General features: G+C 47.4%; 1 protein-coding gene across 1 annotated transcript in view; it reads left to right on the forward strand.

Annotated features, from left to right (window-relative positions):
- Positions 1–16,516, forward strand: part of LOC119407156 (ATP-binding cassette sub-family D member 1) — a 98,388-nt gene that overhangs the window by 70,720 nt on the left and 11,152 nt on the right. Inside the window, exons 3-4 of the mRNA XM_037674021.2 lie at positions 13,151–13,269; positions 15,342–15,513. Of these exons, the coding sequence (XP_037529949.1) occupies positions 13,151–13,269; positions 15,342–15,513 (291 nt within the window). The remainder of the gene's footprint in view (positions 1–13,150; positions 13,270–15,341; positions 15,514–16,516) is intronic.

The following is a 16,516-nucleotide window of genomic DNA, read 5'->3' on the forward strand; positions in this document are numbered from 1 at the left end:
TGTATGTGTAGGTGTGTGTCTGTATGTAAGCGTGCGTGCGCGTACGAGTTGCGCGTCCGTGCGCGTTATTATTCCTGCCGACCTTATACATATGGAAAATAGAAACAGAAAAGGAAATTTTGGAGAAGAGAAAAGCTTCACTGCAAAAAAAAAAAAAAAGAAACAAGAACAAAAAAAAAAAGACATTCGAAGGTCGGGAGTCAGTGAGCGCGCGGTGACTGCGGCTGCTCCCGGCTCAATGGTTACGGTATACAGTCATGCATGCTTTGCCCTGAGGACGCATCGGCAAGCTCGCATCGACTGAGGCATTGCCTGTGTGTTAATGGTGGTGGCGTGTCCAGACTAGGAGTGGCGACCAGATCAATCAACGGGTCTATACAATACTGCAGCGACCCTGAAGAGAGCACGCTTCCAAGAAACACAGTTAAAGGATCCGGAAAAAAAAAAAGAAGGAAAATTACACTTGATGGTCGTTATAGAAGGGCATTTGCAACAGAGCGCGTTGTCGTCGCGTTCCAGACTGTCTATAGATCAGGGTCCTCGCTCGCCCCAGCTATAGCGGGCCGCAGTCACGAAATTGAGTCACCCGATGGGCCGAGAACGTTGAAGAAGGCTGGAGATGAGGGTACGGGGGAGCGGGCGGGGGGGGGGGGGGGGGGGGGGGGGGCTTGAAGAAAATCTCAGCTAACGTTGCCATTTCAAAGATGTTCACCTCTTTGAAATATCTTATATGTGCGTCATTCCTGAGGGGGAAGGGGATTTGGCGTCAGGTTTCGAGAAACATAATACCGATACTGATCTCCGGAGTGACTGAAATCTGGAAATCTAAACACCAATTCTGAAGCGTGCAGTTTTTGTTTAGCGGTTATGTTTTAACACATGGTGACCGGACGGGGTGCCTCACGAAACAAAAATGCTTCAGAGCAGTCATGTCTGAGTAGCTCATGAGCGTACTCGTTAAGAAAAAGAAAAAAAAAAAACGTGGGACGAAGGCAGTCATGTGTGGGCCGGGCCGCCAGCGAAAGTTCCGCGGGCCGCGTGTTTGACACCCTTGGTCTAGATTGTGTATTCGTGGCTCTCACGTGTTCGTCTGCTGTTCGACGTTGCTGTCTATACTGTTGGTGTACTTGTTCGAAAAATTCATTGACATAAGTAGTGCGTTTATTTCGCGTGTACGAGAGACTACTGATATACAATATTTGATATGTATACACCCAGTGCCTATGAAGACCATGGCTACGCACTCGGTCTCCATCCGTCGGACGAATGAATGTGATGACAGCATGTGCCTTCATTTACGCACATATCTGTGCCTTTCTTGATATGGAAAGCCTCGGTTATTTCGCGTGTTATTTTGTTTTTATTAAAAAGAAGAATCTTATCCCGAAAGCACGTGCTTTCTTATTAGATGTAACTTTTTGGCCTACGAACTTACGTATAGGTGTGCATCTCGACCACTCTGTAGGCAAGTGTGGTCGAAATAATAGTTGTCCCTTTTATAAAAAATTACTGAGCGCAAAAAAAAAAAAAAGACGCAACACGCCAGGAAGATACAAAAGGGACGAGCGCTTTTGCTCGTCTCTTGTGTATCTCGTCCCTTCAGCGATCGTCCCTTGTGTATCTTCCTTGTGTGTTGCGTCTTTTCTTGCGCTCAGAATTTTTTTTTTTGTCACTATTCACCAACTATAGGCCCTCAAAATGTCCTTTGAAGTTGTCCCTCTGCGTTTATGCATATTGCGCATGCGCGTTTCTATGCATGTCCTTATTCTGGGTTTGCGCTTGAAGTGCGCGCCCGCTTTTCTTTCGCCTCATGCTTTGTGATGCGTCTCTTGTAGCTGCGCGTCATACAGGAATATATAGGCGGCGCAACGGCTGCGCTTGATCTGCCTAATGAAGCCGTATACGCGTCACCTGCTGACGCTCTGTGCAAGTCATCGGCCTATACGAACGGTGACTAACAAGAACATCGAGTGCGCGCCAAACGGTTGCGTTGTCGCTCGTATACGTATTACAAGGGCGAGTCACGCGATTTGAATGCGCGACCTTGCACGCCGATCGGGACCCTGGTAACAGTGAAGCGACGCGTATACTACTTGCTACATGCTTCGCTGCTGTCGATTTCACCGCTGGTGAGTGGTTGCTACCGTGCCATTAAAATAGGGTGCGAGCGGCTCGTTGAAGACCTTGACACGGCTTGGCTGTGTAGGTCTTGACGGAGACAAGGTGTTCGCGTTTTGTTGCTCCGGGGGGCCCCTGTCTGCCTGTGTGCCTGCCTGTTTTGCGAGGCGTCTGTGTTTTTGTTGATCGGACGCTGTTATGGCTTCGATCGCGTATACCCGGCCGGCTGGACTTGGCGGCTTTGCGTTCGGCTCGCGTTTTGTTCGATCACACCTGTTGTTCCAGTTTAAGGCGAGGTCGATTGCCAGACAATGAAAGCGCACGGGCAGAAAAACAACAATCCTTCGACATCGTGAAGGTCGGTATAAGGCGAGCAGACGCAAGTCCCTATAGTTCTCGTCTCTTTTGTGCTGGGCCTGCATTCCTTAGACCAGGGTTCTCAAACACGCAGCCCGCGGACCTTTCGCTAGCGGCCTGACCCGCACGTGACTGTCTTCGTCCCATTTTTTTTTTAAGGCGAAAGCCTTAGACGCCTCATCAAACGCGAAAATTGACCGGCGTCCCGCGTCGGCGGCGCCAACACGAGTGATGCAAGAAATCGCCATCACGCGATCACATCACCACGTGACGTCACAGTGACGTCGCGTGATGACGTCATTGCATGACATCGCAGCTTGGTCAACGGTGGGCCGGTCGCGGAGGCAGTGCAAAACCAGGGGAGTTGCATGCCTCCGATCCCGGAGGCAGTGGAAAATCACGTTAGATGCAGAAAGCTTTCGGAGGTTGGCGGGGCAGGAACAATAGATACATCGACTGAGAAAATAAAGAAAATGGCTTTCGCCTTCCAGTCGTATTAGGCCAGTGCATAAGAGACCTTGTGAGATTGTTTTTCTTAATAAGTGCGTTCCTGAGATATACACGGACGTGATTGGTTACAAGCATCCTTTCCGTGGGGAATCCCGTCCGGTCACCATGTCTTAAAACATGACCGTAGAACAAGAACTCTGTATGTATTTCAGAATGTCATTCCAGATTTCACTCATTCCGGAGATCGATATCGGCACGTTTCTCGGAACCTGGCGCTGAATCCTCTTCAAAACTGACCCATATATATGGCAGATATGGAAAAGGCTTTGTTCCAAATGGCAAGGGTAGCTGATATTTTGCTCAAAAGTTTTTTACTGGTATCTTTTTTTCTTTTAATGATGACCCGACAACTGTTCCCATAGGATGCCTCGCAATAAACAAAGAACAGAAAGAGCGAAAGAAACAATTGTGTGCTCCTTTCGGGTCATTTCGGTTCCTTCACGCATCGTGACGTCAGCCGCCGCAGGGTCGTACCAACGTTTCTAGAACCACTACTGAGACAACCACTATAGAAACAACGTTCATAGAAACAAATTCTATAAACGTTTGTGTAATACGGTGAGATCACCGTGAAAGCCCCCCCCCCCCAAAAAAAAAAAAAAAGAAAAGAAAGAAACCGGTCTTTTGGTCCATCTATCTGTAGTCGAAGTGCTTCTTATCAGTTCGTGTCGGCCCGCTCCCGCCTTTGCCGCTGAGTCGCCGCGTGCGTCCACTCTTTTTCTTCATCGCGTCGTTCTCATTTGCATATCGCGCGCAACCGGCTTGTGTCACATCATGAGGCGTATATTGTGCACTATGCTCAAAAAAGAAACAAACAAACAAACAGGCAAGCAAACAAGCGATCAGCACAAATAAACGCGAACAGATCGCGTACGCTATAAGCTCTGCTGACTGCGTGTGCCGGAAGCAATTAAAAAAAAAATGAAAGAAAGCCGGAAACACGTGATAGACGACTAATTTTCCGCTTTACTGACTCTGACGGGCTCGAAATGGTTTATTGACCGTTTCAGAAGTAACAAAGTCAAACAAATCACGTTGTCTACTTGCTCTGCTGTATATAGCGGTAATTGAGTTCAGAGGCGGAGCTGGGGTCGCTGAAGTGTACCGAGTACTACCGACCCCTCCCTGTTGTCCCTTTGCTCTTGTGTGTGTGTGTGTGTGTGTGTGTGTGTGTGTGTGTGTGTGTGTGTGTTGTGTTTTAAAGCGCAGCTCTTAGAGGCCCGTTCCTACGTTGAGCGGCGTCGCCGTTGGTGTCGGCGGCGTAACCGATAGAGCGAACGCGGAGTCTGTCGATATCACGAACAGAGTTGTACGTAACGCGTTACAAGTAATCGATTACTTGTAATAAATTACATTTTCTTGTAATTTTGTAATGTGATCGATTACTCTTTAGAAACTGTAACGTTCTGGGTAATTCAATTACATATTCTTGCAACTGATTACTGGTGATGAATTAGTTTTTTTTTTTCCAAAATCAAGTTATGATCAGTCTTCTGCGGCAGTTCTCGTTCCGCAACATATGCGACCGCTCTCTGTAGGGACCCCCCCACTGTTTTTCGCACCTCACTTTGTTTTGCAGTGCTCTTTGACCAAGCGACAATCTTTGACCAAGCGACGATGTCGACGATGTCATAGCGACGCCGCGATGCCATCACCGCTTTTGCCGACCTGTGACGTCATAGGGTGACGTCATCACGTGATGATGTTTTTTCTTGCACCATCTTGTGTCCACGTCGACGTTCACTTTTAGCGTTTGATGAGGCTCCTAAGGGTATGTCGCCGCGATAAACGTTTCGTTGAAAAGTATGCAGCGCTTCGTGGGTGTGTGTGTGTGTCTACATCGTGTACACCTATCTTCGTCTGTCTTCACTTCTCCTGCGTCGTTTTCCTGTTCGGGACGGATTGCCAAAGCAAGCCCAACTCCGCAGACACGCTTCTCAATTTGGAATGAAACTTCGAAGGGCGGGGTATTCCAGTAACCTTTTCGCGGTCGGCTTACCGTAAACGTGTGTATGCGAATGCCGTCTGGCGGTACCTTCTATACGCCTCGCTCTGATTGCCGAGCAGTTTATTCATTTCCTTGCTTCCTTCTTTTTTCCTTTTTTTTTTTCGTTAGCGGGTTATCCATGTCCCTCTTGCATGCGTTGCGCGTCGCTCAGTCGCGGAATTTGCCCCTCATTCGCTGGGGTTGCCCTCATAAATGACGCCGTATTTCTGAGTTAAAGCGGTTCAGGAGGAGGAGGAGGAGGAGGAGGAGGAGGAGGAGGAGGAGGAGGAGGAGAAGAAGAAGAAGAAGAAGAAGAAGAAAACGTTCTGGGACGATTCTTAAAGAGACACTTTCGTTTGTCCGCCTTTGTCCACGTCGTCCGTTTAGCGCTTCAGCCCCCTCGGTAATAATGCTACACCAACTATTGCCCAAACTTCCACCCTACTAAAGAGAAAAAACGGTTTTTTTTTTTCGTATTAGTGAATCGCTCTCTCGCAATACCAAAAAAAAAAAAAAAAAAGAACACCGCCCTTACCGCGAGAAGAGGCCTGGTAATTAGCGAGAAAAACGCGCAAAAAGAAAACGCGGTTGTCACCTTGAAGTTGCCGCGCCAGTTGTCATGACGTCACAGATTCTGACGGCGTCTACTTGGACATGCGCAGTTCCTAATCGGTGAAAATGAAGTATGTTGTCTTCTGAGGGAGCCCGACACTTAGCATGCCAAGCTTCAGGAAATTTCGTTGAACCAATGTGGGCCAAAATGCTTGAACGTTGAACCGATGTGTCAAAAATCTTATGGCCAATAATGGGGCCTAAATACGACGAAGACGCAGTAAAAAAGAAGGGACACGGAGGAGCGCTGACTCGCAACTGAAGAACACATGAAGGTAAAAGCAAAAAAAAAGTATCAACATTGCGCAGAAGTGTTAAAAATGAATGGGAAAGTGACAGTGCGTATCACCTAACGTGCAACGTGCCGAGCAGATGGGCAAACTCCTTGTCCGTAAGAGAGAGCGGTGCCTGACTTGCGCATGCGTCACCTAATCGGTTAATGTGGAATCTCTCTATCACCTCTCTAGTTGTCTGGGAACTATGTCTTGACGGTATCTCTGCATCGGCAAAAAAAAAAAAAAAAAAAAGTGAGCAGCCACACTTGTTGCAATGCGAATGCGAGATGAGAAGCGTTAGGATTCTTGAGCGAGTTAGTATTGCGCTCTCTGAAGGTAAGTAGTTGTAAGTTTCGGAGCCAAGATAGCGTCGAAGATTAGTTCTCAAGGGCAGATAATGTTGAAATGAGAAAATTTTGCTAACACTGTATGGGCACAAATAGTTAGCCAATACTATAGGTAACATTAGCAATCATTTAACGAGCCCCGAGTCATCAATCTCAAAGCAGAAACCAGCTTCTTTAACGCGTACAGGTTTTAGGCCGTGCGCGTCACACTGCGACACGCATGACTTCTAGCTCGGAAATACTAACCTTAGCGAACCTAGCCGCCGCAGTGGCTGAGACGGTGCTGGACTGCTGACCTGAAACACGATAATCGAACCAGTACCAGCCATCATTTAGCCAAAATTAGCCAATTCTGGTAGCATACGAGTGATATTACGGTAGTTCAGTTCGGCCAGAAGCGTTACAGAACGTGTGTGAAAGTATGGCCCATGGAAGACATTGTTTCCGAGGTAGTATACAACTATAGTATAATTTTCTCATGGATATGCGTGGGCTGAGACGGTTAGTGGGAAGGTGATGTTAGAGATTCTGCGTTTTCCTCTCAACCTTTTTTTTTTAAACCACGTTGCCGACGGGCGTGTGGCCCCAACTGGCCGATTTTTTTGCGGTCGCACGCGCGCGAGTACGGCACGTGTTCGGCCTCGCGCCCGCCGCCGACGACCGGAGCACGTGACCTCAGTCGCGTGACCTCCCGCACTCTATACATACCAGCACTGTGCTTCAGACCGCCACTGCGTATGCACGACGCCCTTTGCATATACCACTGCGTGGACTAGAATGCCACTGCATATACATATATATATATATATATATTGAACATTGAAATTGTGACACACCTACACCGGGGGGATTGGCCAAAAACCGGGTAGTTTTGAGGAAATCCTTAAAATATATCATGTTATAATTCGTCAATTATAACAAGATGTTTAAATGAAAATAAACAAAACTTAAAGATACTAAGAACAGATCAATAGGAAAGTGCGGACATGAACAATTAACCGCTGTATTTGCAAAAAAAAAAAGAGAAGAATATTGGAAGAAAGCAACGTAAGGATAGTGCGTTTGATTTTATATGTAATCATTTGTGTCAGTGTGTTTTCCTGTGTGTGTCAAGCAATACAGAATATTTGAGTTTTAACGTCTACATGTGAACTGACTTTTCCCATTTGAACTTGTCATACAGCACAGGGGCGTAGCCAGAAATTTTTTTCGGGGGGGGGGGGGGTTCAACCATATTTTATGTATGCTCGTGCGTGCGTTTGTATGTGTGCGTGCCTATATACGCAAGCAAAACTGAAAAATTTCGGGGGGGTTTGAACCCCCCCAACCCCCCCCCCCTGGCTACGCCCCTGATACAGCACTTGTGTACATATGAACCTATTAGGCGTGTATGAACTGCCATGTGATGTTCGGCTGTGCGTATTTTCATATCGCGTGTTCTACTCCCGTACAAAAATGTATGTAGACAATCTATAGACTGTCTAGAACTGGGTTTAGACAGGCTATAGATTGTCTAAATACGTTTTTGTAAGGGCTGTATCGCATCTTGTGCCCTTATTTTTCTTACTACATATTTTGTCTTCTAAGCGAGAAGGAGTAGTCGGTGCCACTATAATGGCACCAACCTCTCCTATTTCATCATTTCAATAAAAAAAAAAAGGCGATCCTTTTCTCCCTTGGAAAGGTCTATAGACTTTCGTCGTTCTCATGGCCGCCCCGCCGTGGCTCATAAACACGAGATATTCCATCACGTGCTTTACATCCGCGCACTGTCTTTACATTTTTTTTTCTTTTTACTTTCCCGCCCACCCCGCGTATTCCGTTGTCGGTCGTCTTCGCCAGTGTCACGCGGTGCACATCTCGTGCTCTTCTTTCACTGCTTTTGTTTCGGCTGTTCGCACCGGACGGTGCGCATACACGACGAGATTGATTTACCTTTCGCACGTCAGACTTCGCCGTCGAGCCCCTACCGTTGCATGTGTCGTCTCCTCGTGGGTTCAGCTTTCACGTGTGTGTATGCGTTGTTGACGGGAAGGATGGTTGGCGACAGCCGACGCTGTCTGGAATTCGAAATTGTGAGAGTCCACTGACACTTCAGAACGAAGACTATATAGGGGTCTTTCTTCAGATGTTATGTGTTCATCATCATCAGCCTGACTATACGCCCACTGCAGGGCAAAGCCTCTCTCATGTTTCGCATATCAACCAGGTCTTGTGCTTTCTGCGGGCACGTTATACCCGCAAACTTTTTAATCGCATCTGCCCACCTAACTTTCTGTCTCCCGCTCGCGCGTAGGCCTTCTCTTGGAATTCAGTCAGTTACTCTTAATGACATACGGTTATCTTGCCTATGCGCTACATGCCCATGCCGATTTCTTCTTCTTGATTTCGATTAAGATGACACCCGTTTGTTTCCTGGCCCACTCTGCTCACTTCTTGTCACGTGCTAAAACTGTCACGATAAGGTTATGAGTCACTCTGATAGCGAGGAATTTTGACCACCTGTGAAGTACTGTAACCTACATCTATAAAGTAATTACACATACACGGAGCTAATTGTTGGAATCTCAGTGATTGCTGCCGAATGTTGGGCTTATTAGTGAGCCTTATCCATGGGTTACTTAAAGCCGGTGAAAAATACGTATCTCGTGACTTTAGGTGATCGTACAGTATACTATTGAACATACGAAGCTTCGCACTGCTTGTTGATTTGTGGGGTTTCACCTACGAAAGCTATCCAGGCTGTGAGACACGCCATATAGTGGCTCTATATCATTTCGCATCCATCAAAATGCAACCGGCGCGGCCGCGATTGAACCCGTGTCTTTCGGGTCAGCAGCCGAGCACCCTATACATAACCACTGTATACCAGTAACAATTTGTGGCGCACAGAACACGGACACAAAAGAAGATGCGACATGACAAACGAGTGCTAACTACCAACAAAGGTTTTTTTTTTTTTTTTTTTTTTTCCGCCGTACGCGTTTAGACTGCTGCCCGTCACCATCAAGTACGTAAATAATAGTAACTGTCGGGGTTCAACGTCCCGAAACCAAGATATGATTATGAGGAACGCCGTATATATAGTGGAGGGCCCGGAAATTTCGACCATCTGGCGTTCTTTAACGCGCACCTAAATCACCATCAAACATGTTCGCATCACTTTCTTAGAAAGGATGACACTTTATCACACAGCTGTACTGATGGAATGCTGACGCACCCAAATTCCAGTATTGGTGTCTTGTTTGCTTCTATTATTTGGCGGGTAAGTGACCCGCGATATATAGTAACCCCGATACAATTGTTACTGATGCCGAACCAACAGCGCAGATAACCACAACACCACTGCATAAAACCGCTGCGGCTATTCGTACTACACTTATGTGGCAGCAAAAAGACTCTCAGTTCGAATCGCATCTTAGTCGATAATTACCAATAAAGATATCGCGGGGGCTATCCCGCTTTTGCTCCGTGCTAGTGCATGCAGTGCCCGCGTTCTTGGCACAAAACTTTCTCTTTGAGGTATACACATATGTGCTCCTATATTGCACGCAGATAAAGATCGATCGTTATCTCTTTCGCGCTCGTGTTATAACGCTATCTTTGCGCGTTTTCATATTCGCGCAACTATATGCATGCAATTATGCGCTGCTGTGTGCGCTTGCGTACGCCGCTGGAGAGACTTGGAAGCCGGCCGCCGTAATATATCACACGCGTGATAAAAGCGATTGATCCATTAACGTACCTCTCCTCCGCATGCTTTCGACGCCTATAAAGTCTTAAATCGCGTGTCATTCACATTATCCGATCATTTGGATCGTTTAGTGTATACACGTTCGGTCAATGTATAGAGGGCCGACGAGACGTCGACGAAGTCGGTCACCATCGGGCTGTGCGGGTTGGCGTCCTCGAAGGTAATTTACTGCACTGTAACAGCAGCGGTGGTGGTCATTCCCGGTCTGACCTCGGATAAAACGAACTTAAAAAGAACCGTATCTACACTGTGTAATGCGTGCGATCGGCTGCATGGTACGTCATTATCTAGAAATCGCGTCTGGCGACTCTGGGCACGCATTGCCATTTAGACTCTTTAATTAGCGGCTACTTAATGGGGAGCTATGTGTTTTCAGGATGTCTAACGCGTCTTCGTAGCATGCTTCGGTGGTAGGAAGCCCCGCTATAGCTGCCGCTGCGTCTCCTTTCAAGAACAGCCTCAGGTAGTTAAATTTGTCGCTAGTTGAAAGATTGCCGTTCTGGTTGATGACCTGATCGAATTGCTCCCAGAACTCGTTCCACTTGCACAAGTCACCAGCGAAAGGGTTAATCGTCAGCTTCGGTAACTTGGCTCCTGGCCTTTCAGAAGGTCCCATAGCCGCTGGCACGTCGCGAACTTCGATGTGCGGTGACACTGGAGATGTTTCGCTATGCTGGCGGCGTTTGCTCTGGAGCTCGGCTAAGATGCGGGTCGCGTTGTCCTCATATTCAATTACAGTAGTGTACTCCGCCTCGAATGCCTCGTCACTTATGTGGCTCTCCATCTCATCATTGATCTTCTTCAGCTCCTCGTTATTGCTCGTCAGCCTCTCATAAATCGAGTCGATTTGTTGTAATGTCGCGTCATCTCGCTCAAGTAAGGCACTTGCCTCTTGAATGAGCTTGGTGTTCTGGGCCCTTCGCGTGGTCCTCTTCGTCTTGAGCCTGTCCATAGCGATCAGCTGATCTGTTGGCCTCCGTAGTTCGCGGCTGTTGTTCCAGTCGGTAGCCACCAGCGATGTCCCTTGACGGTAGCTCCCGGCTGTCGCCTCCCGGGTTTAACGGCACCAAATGTAAAATATGTGGCACAAATAACAGCCGACGCGGACTTACAAGCTCAAACAGACGTTTATTAGCGTCCGCATGAGCCCAGAACGTAAAGATGGCCCCTTCGTTCCTGGTAGAACGCGCTCACGAGCTCGCTAGCCCAAAACTCGTCTTCGTCTTCTTGAAGGCTGAACGCGGGAAATTCAACACTATAAAGAGTATATAGCGCTAATTATAGCGAAGCTTTATACGGCCAGGCGAAAGCAAAATTCGTCTGTCCTATGTATACGCGAAAAGTTTTAGCGCGTATGTTCTACAGAAATTGGGCAAGCACCGCTACTCGGCACCGGTCCACTAAAAACGAAGAGAGCACACGGGCGGCGATGACCAGTTAAGACTTCTGAACATACGTGAGCAATAATTGAGAAAGACTTAAATGAACCGTCGGGATTAACCCAGTGATAAACACCGGGGCTTTGTTGGTTGGGTGGTGATTTTTTTAGCTTGCTAAAGTGTTTCTTTAACGACTCGATTTGCTTTTGTTTTGTGTATTTATCCTGAAGGCCTTAATTTTGGCATGGCGGAGATAAACTAGAAGTCGTAATGAACATTAACTAAGTAGCCCAACTCGACATCCTGCTGTGACGGAAATGGGTGGATCACGCAAGGAACTAATGGGGGAAACGTGAGGCTATGCGCGTTATTTTCTATACAATACATTGCTTATACTGTGGGCCTGGCAAATGCAGAATCGCGAGACGCATATACAAGCCGATAGTTTAAAGTATTTGCGGATAGTTTCAATGGGTAAAAGGTAATCTACAAAACTCTTTACGACTTTTAGCAACGTCGAAGTGTGAGTCCTGCTTCTTTTTATGCGTTGTGTTAGTTTTATGCAGCATTGTTTATGCAGGGGGGGGGGCTGTAATGCCCCCTCCTGCTTGGGCCATTGTATTGATTGGCCTGCAGTATTACTGAATAAATAAATAATAACATTCGCACACGACTTGCCCGCTAGTAGCACGTGGTACCATGGGGAACGGCAGCCATCTTACTTAGGGCAGGTTATCGGAGTTGCGTGGGAAAGCCTGCCTACGGAATTTTCCATAGAACTTTCCTGTCAGTAAAAATGCCGGTCAGATCGGCAGACGCCACACTCATTGTGACGCTATCTAGTTACGCTGACGTCATGTGATGTATGTACATAGCTACAGTTGCAATGACAATGTTCCATACTATATGTACCGGCGGGTGAGTCAGCAGTGTAGCGACAGTTGCACGCACCACTAAGCTGTAACGGTTGGCCCGACTTTTTCCTTACAGCGTATTTTTACGACTAGCAGCATACGTTGCGGCAGAGAGCTGACTCAGTGCCACGGGCCCTCTGTTGTCACAGACACTCTGTCATGCGAACCACTGTCACGTCACGAGAGCTTGCGCACATGACAGCGCCAGCTTTATCCCTTCTCTAAGGCCTGAGCTGATCAAACAGGGAAAGTTTGTCATTGGGCAATTGCTGCAGAGCATATGGAAGGACGCCCATCACCCCCCAGCTGTGTTCACTTTGCTTGGCAGTCCAGTGTTCCTTTCGCGGCGCCATTTCTTGCTACATTTGAAAGCGCAAAGCATTCTTGGGTAGCCCTGTCCGCATATAGCCGACTATGGCAGCTGCTTCTCTCTTAGCAAATAGCCCACGCACAGAAGATAAAACAGTACACGTTTTGCAAAAATCATCAAATATGTAATATAGGCATAGGCGTGCGCAGGGATCCTCATCCGTTCATGTAGGCGCCCTAAATACATCGATTGAAAAGAAAAAGAAGATGGCTTTCGCCTTCGAGTCGACTTAGCTGAATGCAAAAGGGACCTTGTGATTTTTATTATTAGGCAGTTTTAGAATAGCGTACGCCAAGTCAGCGGTCCTTGCGGTCGCCCGCTATTTCCGTCACTTAACGGGGCCCCGCAAGAGGTTAGCGCATGCGCAGTGGCGACAAACGCTAACGCAAAGCTTTGCGTACGCTATTCTGAAACTGCCTATTATCTTTTGCTGTTGAATCCGTCCGTAAAGCACCGTCTTGCAAATCGGCCATGGCAGTGCAACTCAGCTGACCTAGTTTCGCTGTTGTTTTGTTTATATTTTGCAGAGGAGACGTTCCAGAACGATGACGGCGTGAGCACGAGGACGCAGTTCATCACAACGGCTAAGAACATTCTGATTGCCGGGGGAGATGCCACGGAGAGGCTTATGTCGTCCTACAAGGAGGTGAGAGCTGCAACTGTTGATCACTGGTCAGGGATATTACCCCCTCCCTCCCCGTGCCTCACGGCTAATTAATTTCTGCTCGGTTAATGAGTTTCGGTTGTAACTTAAACGATAAAACTGCAGGTTGCAAAAAACAAACGACACGCAGCACCTTTTAATTAGGGGCTATGTTCTTTGGCAATGCGGGAACGCCCTGTACATTTTATGGCGTTTGGTGCACTTCTTTCCTACGTGTTTCTCTTCTCTGTGTTGCCGCGCATTTCTGCGAAACATCATCATTGCCGTGATCATCACTTAGAGAAGCGTCGCGGCGTCGCGGCGCCTTTTGTAATGTAACGAGGAGGAGGAAACAACTTTATTGAGTAGTAGGGAAGGGGGAAAGGGAGCCAGGACATGGGGGGATGCTAGGTCGGGGCCCAAGGGGCCGCGGCTGTCGCCGTCCATTCCGCCAGCCTGGACTCATCATTAGTTTATTGACAAGTGGCGCCATCTCTTCAATGGTTAGGTAGTCAACGGGAGTTGCAGCATGGACTCCGAGATCTGGCGATCCGCAAAGTTCGATATGAGAGGTCAATGTTTTTGGTAGTGGTGTGTGCCTCCGAAAACACCATTAAAGTTAACGAATGGAGTCAGAACCACGCGGTAAGTAGGAAATGCTGTATTAGTAAACTTGTGACTGAGACGAGGTTGACCTAGCTAACATGTCGTTTTCATTCCACTCGTGTCCGTGTTTTGTACGCTTCCCGTTTGTGACCACGACTGCGCGCCGGTGTGGTGATACGGGATGCTCATTCCCACAGTTTTATTTGCCTTGCACAATATGGCGGACCTCGTGTATAACGCATGGTATAGTTATATTTAGTTATATTGAAGCCCATATTCACGTGCAAATGGTGATAATGAGCTGATGGGGAGAGGATGGAAAATAGCATAAGGACACCAAATAGGGTGCCTGTGCCTAACTTAAACTTCCATTGAGTTGTCGGCCATGTTAGCTATCGCTTAAACGAGTGCTGCGGCAAAGAGCACTTGCAGAATCCCCCCCCCCCCCTAAAAAATAAATAAAAAATACAGGCACAGCCTGGGCGTTTAATCGCGTTTAGCAGCGTCAAAATATGTGAAAGGGTTCAGGCACAGTCGTTGGCGCATAAACTGGAGCGCTAGCAACATTATTGTATCGCATGCTGAGCTTTAACCGCATGCTCCTTTGCTCTGGGTGAAGTGTGGAGCGGCTTCACTGCAGTGCGGATCGCGTTGCTGTGAAGTGTGATTTCAAGGCGAAATCTGTGCGCGATTAGTGACACTGACCACCTAATTATTTAGGCCGAACCCCACCCCCAAATTGAAACTGCGCCAGTATTCTCAATAAGCACCAATAATTCGTCATAAATATGCTGTATTTCTAAATTATATTTAATGACATTATGACATTTGTCAGTTGTCTTTGACAGTGTTATACCAAGGTCCTTCAATACTAAGAAAATTATCAGGGTCATTCATTAATGAATTATTGAGGTGCACTTGTCATGCCATTTCATGTAAGTGGCTGTGACAAAATTCCGCAAATGTCTGTTTTCATTTTTTTTCCTTTTAAAAAAAAATTACCCCGGTGTTTCATCGTGTGGTTTATTCTAGCATTAGCTCTACTTATCCAACTACAAACCAGCAAAACGTCTGGTTCCGCGAATCTGACCTTCAAGCTAAGCCAAGGTCAATGCCGGCCAAATAGTTTTAGCGAAATGCTTGTGCCGCGTGATCGCGCAGACGAACAGCGGCTCAGGGTCAATCTCTCTTGCCGCCATTGTCAGAGGTGCTGGCTGCATTCATGTTCACTGCTCGTTCATGCCGAGCAGCGTCTGTATGTGTTGTCTTGTATTGCAACACTTTGGCTCCCTTGTTGCGACGTGTAGTCGAAGCGTGTAGACATCTTGTCGTCCTTGCCTAAACCAACAAATGCAATGAAGTCAAGTCTCTACAAACGAATGGTCTCGTCCTTTCCCAAAGCAAGCACAACCGAGCGCTCTCGCTCGACAAACTTGGTTTAACTGCATTCAATTACGGCATTTTTGCAGATCACCGAGCTGGCCGGCTACACCGGGCGAGTGTCCAAGATGCTCTCGGTCTTCGAGGACGTGAGCGAGTGCCGCTACAAGCGGACCCTGGCCATCTCCAACGATGGTTGCTCCAAGAAGACCTTTGGCCTCAAGGCCCTCACCTTCAAAGATGGCATGCCCGAGATCAAGGGTCAGTGTCGCACACAGACATTCTTGGTTTCTAGTGGCCTGACCTTTACTTTTAGCAAGTTTGTAAGTTCGCACAAGGAGAATTGTTACATTCGTTAGACTTTCTGGAGTACATGTCAGCTGCGGGATTCTCTCCACTGTGGGCGGCGGTGGAAATGCCGCCCACCACTTCGCTTCACCGCCCACCACTTCGCTTCACCGCCCACCACTCTGGTTCACCGCCCACCGCTTTCGATAGACCACCCACTGTTCCGATTGACCCCTCTGAAATGCGCGCCTGAGGAACCAATAAATAGATACTGTCTGCATGCAACGCCAGCGAGCCGTGCCTCCTGCCTCCTGGTTACGAAAAAAGGAGTATGAATAGGTGGCCTCGTGGTTCAAGGATCGCCAACTCCAGTGCCAGTGCTAGAGCACAAGCGCCCTTGCTTCCATTTTCTATGTGCATCGTAGATGCCAGAACTGGGTGACCAGAAATGAAATGTGGACGTGTGTCGAAAACGGGAAGTCTTAAAACATGAAATTCCTAAATTTAATACCCCACCTCCCCTGCTTTCGAAAATTTCGATCCCCCAAACATTTCTGGGGTGAACCCTAGTCAGCTGTATGTCAAGGCATACTTTTGTGAGGGCCTCGCATTCAAATCTCAATAAATAAGTGCTTAACTAGTCTATAAGAACTTGTTCCTAAGCAATTTGATGCCTACGTTTGCTAAACATGTTATTTCTGGTGCAATGCTTGAAACATTAAGAGAGGACAGAGAAGAGACAAAGGAGACTCACTGTCTCTTCTCTGTCCTTTCTTTATGTTTCAAGCATTGCGCCAGGAATGACATGTTTAGCAAACTTAACCAGTCTCTCGCTTGTAAAACTGTGTGATTTCAGTGAAGTTATCAGTACGAATGTGTTGCCCTTGATTACTGCTAATCATGAACTATGTTAGGTCACCATTAATGCACCTGCATGACAAGCTGTTGCAACTACAGTCCCTGTCAAAACATTTTG

This window comes from Rhipicephalus sanguineus, chromosome 10 (assembly GCF_013339695.2).
Source record: "Rhipicephalus sanguineus isolate Rsan-2018 chromosome 10, BIME_Rsan_1.4, whole genome shotgun sequence".
NCBI classification, from domain to species: Eukaryota; Metazoa; Arthropoda; class Arachnida; order Ixodida; family Ixodidae; genus Rhipicephalus; species Rhipicephalus sanguineus.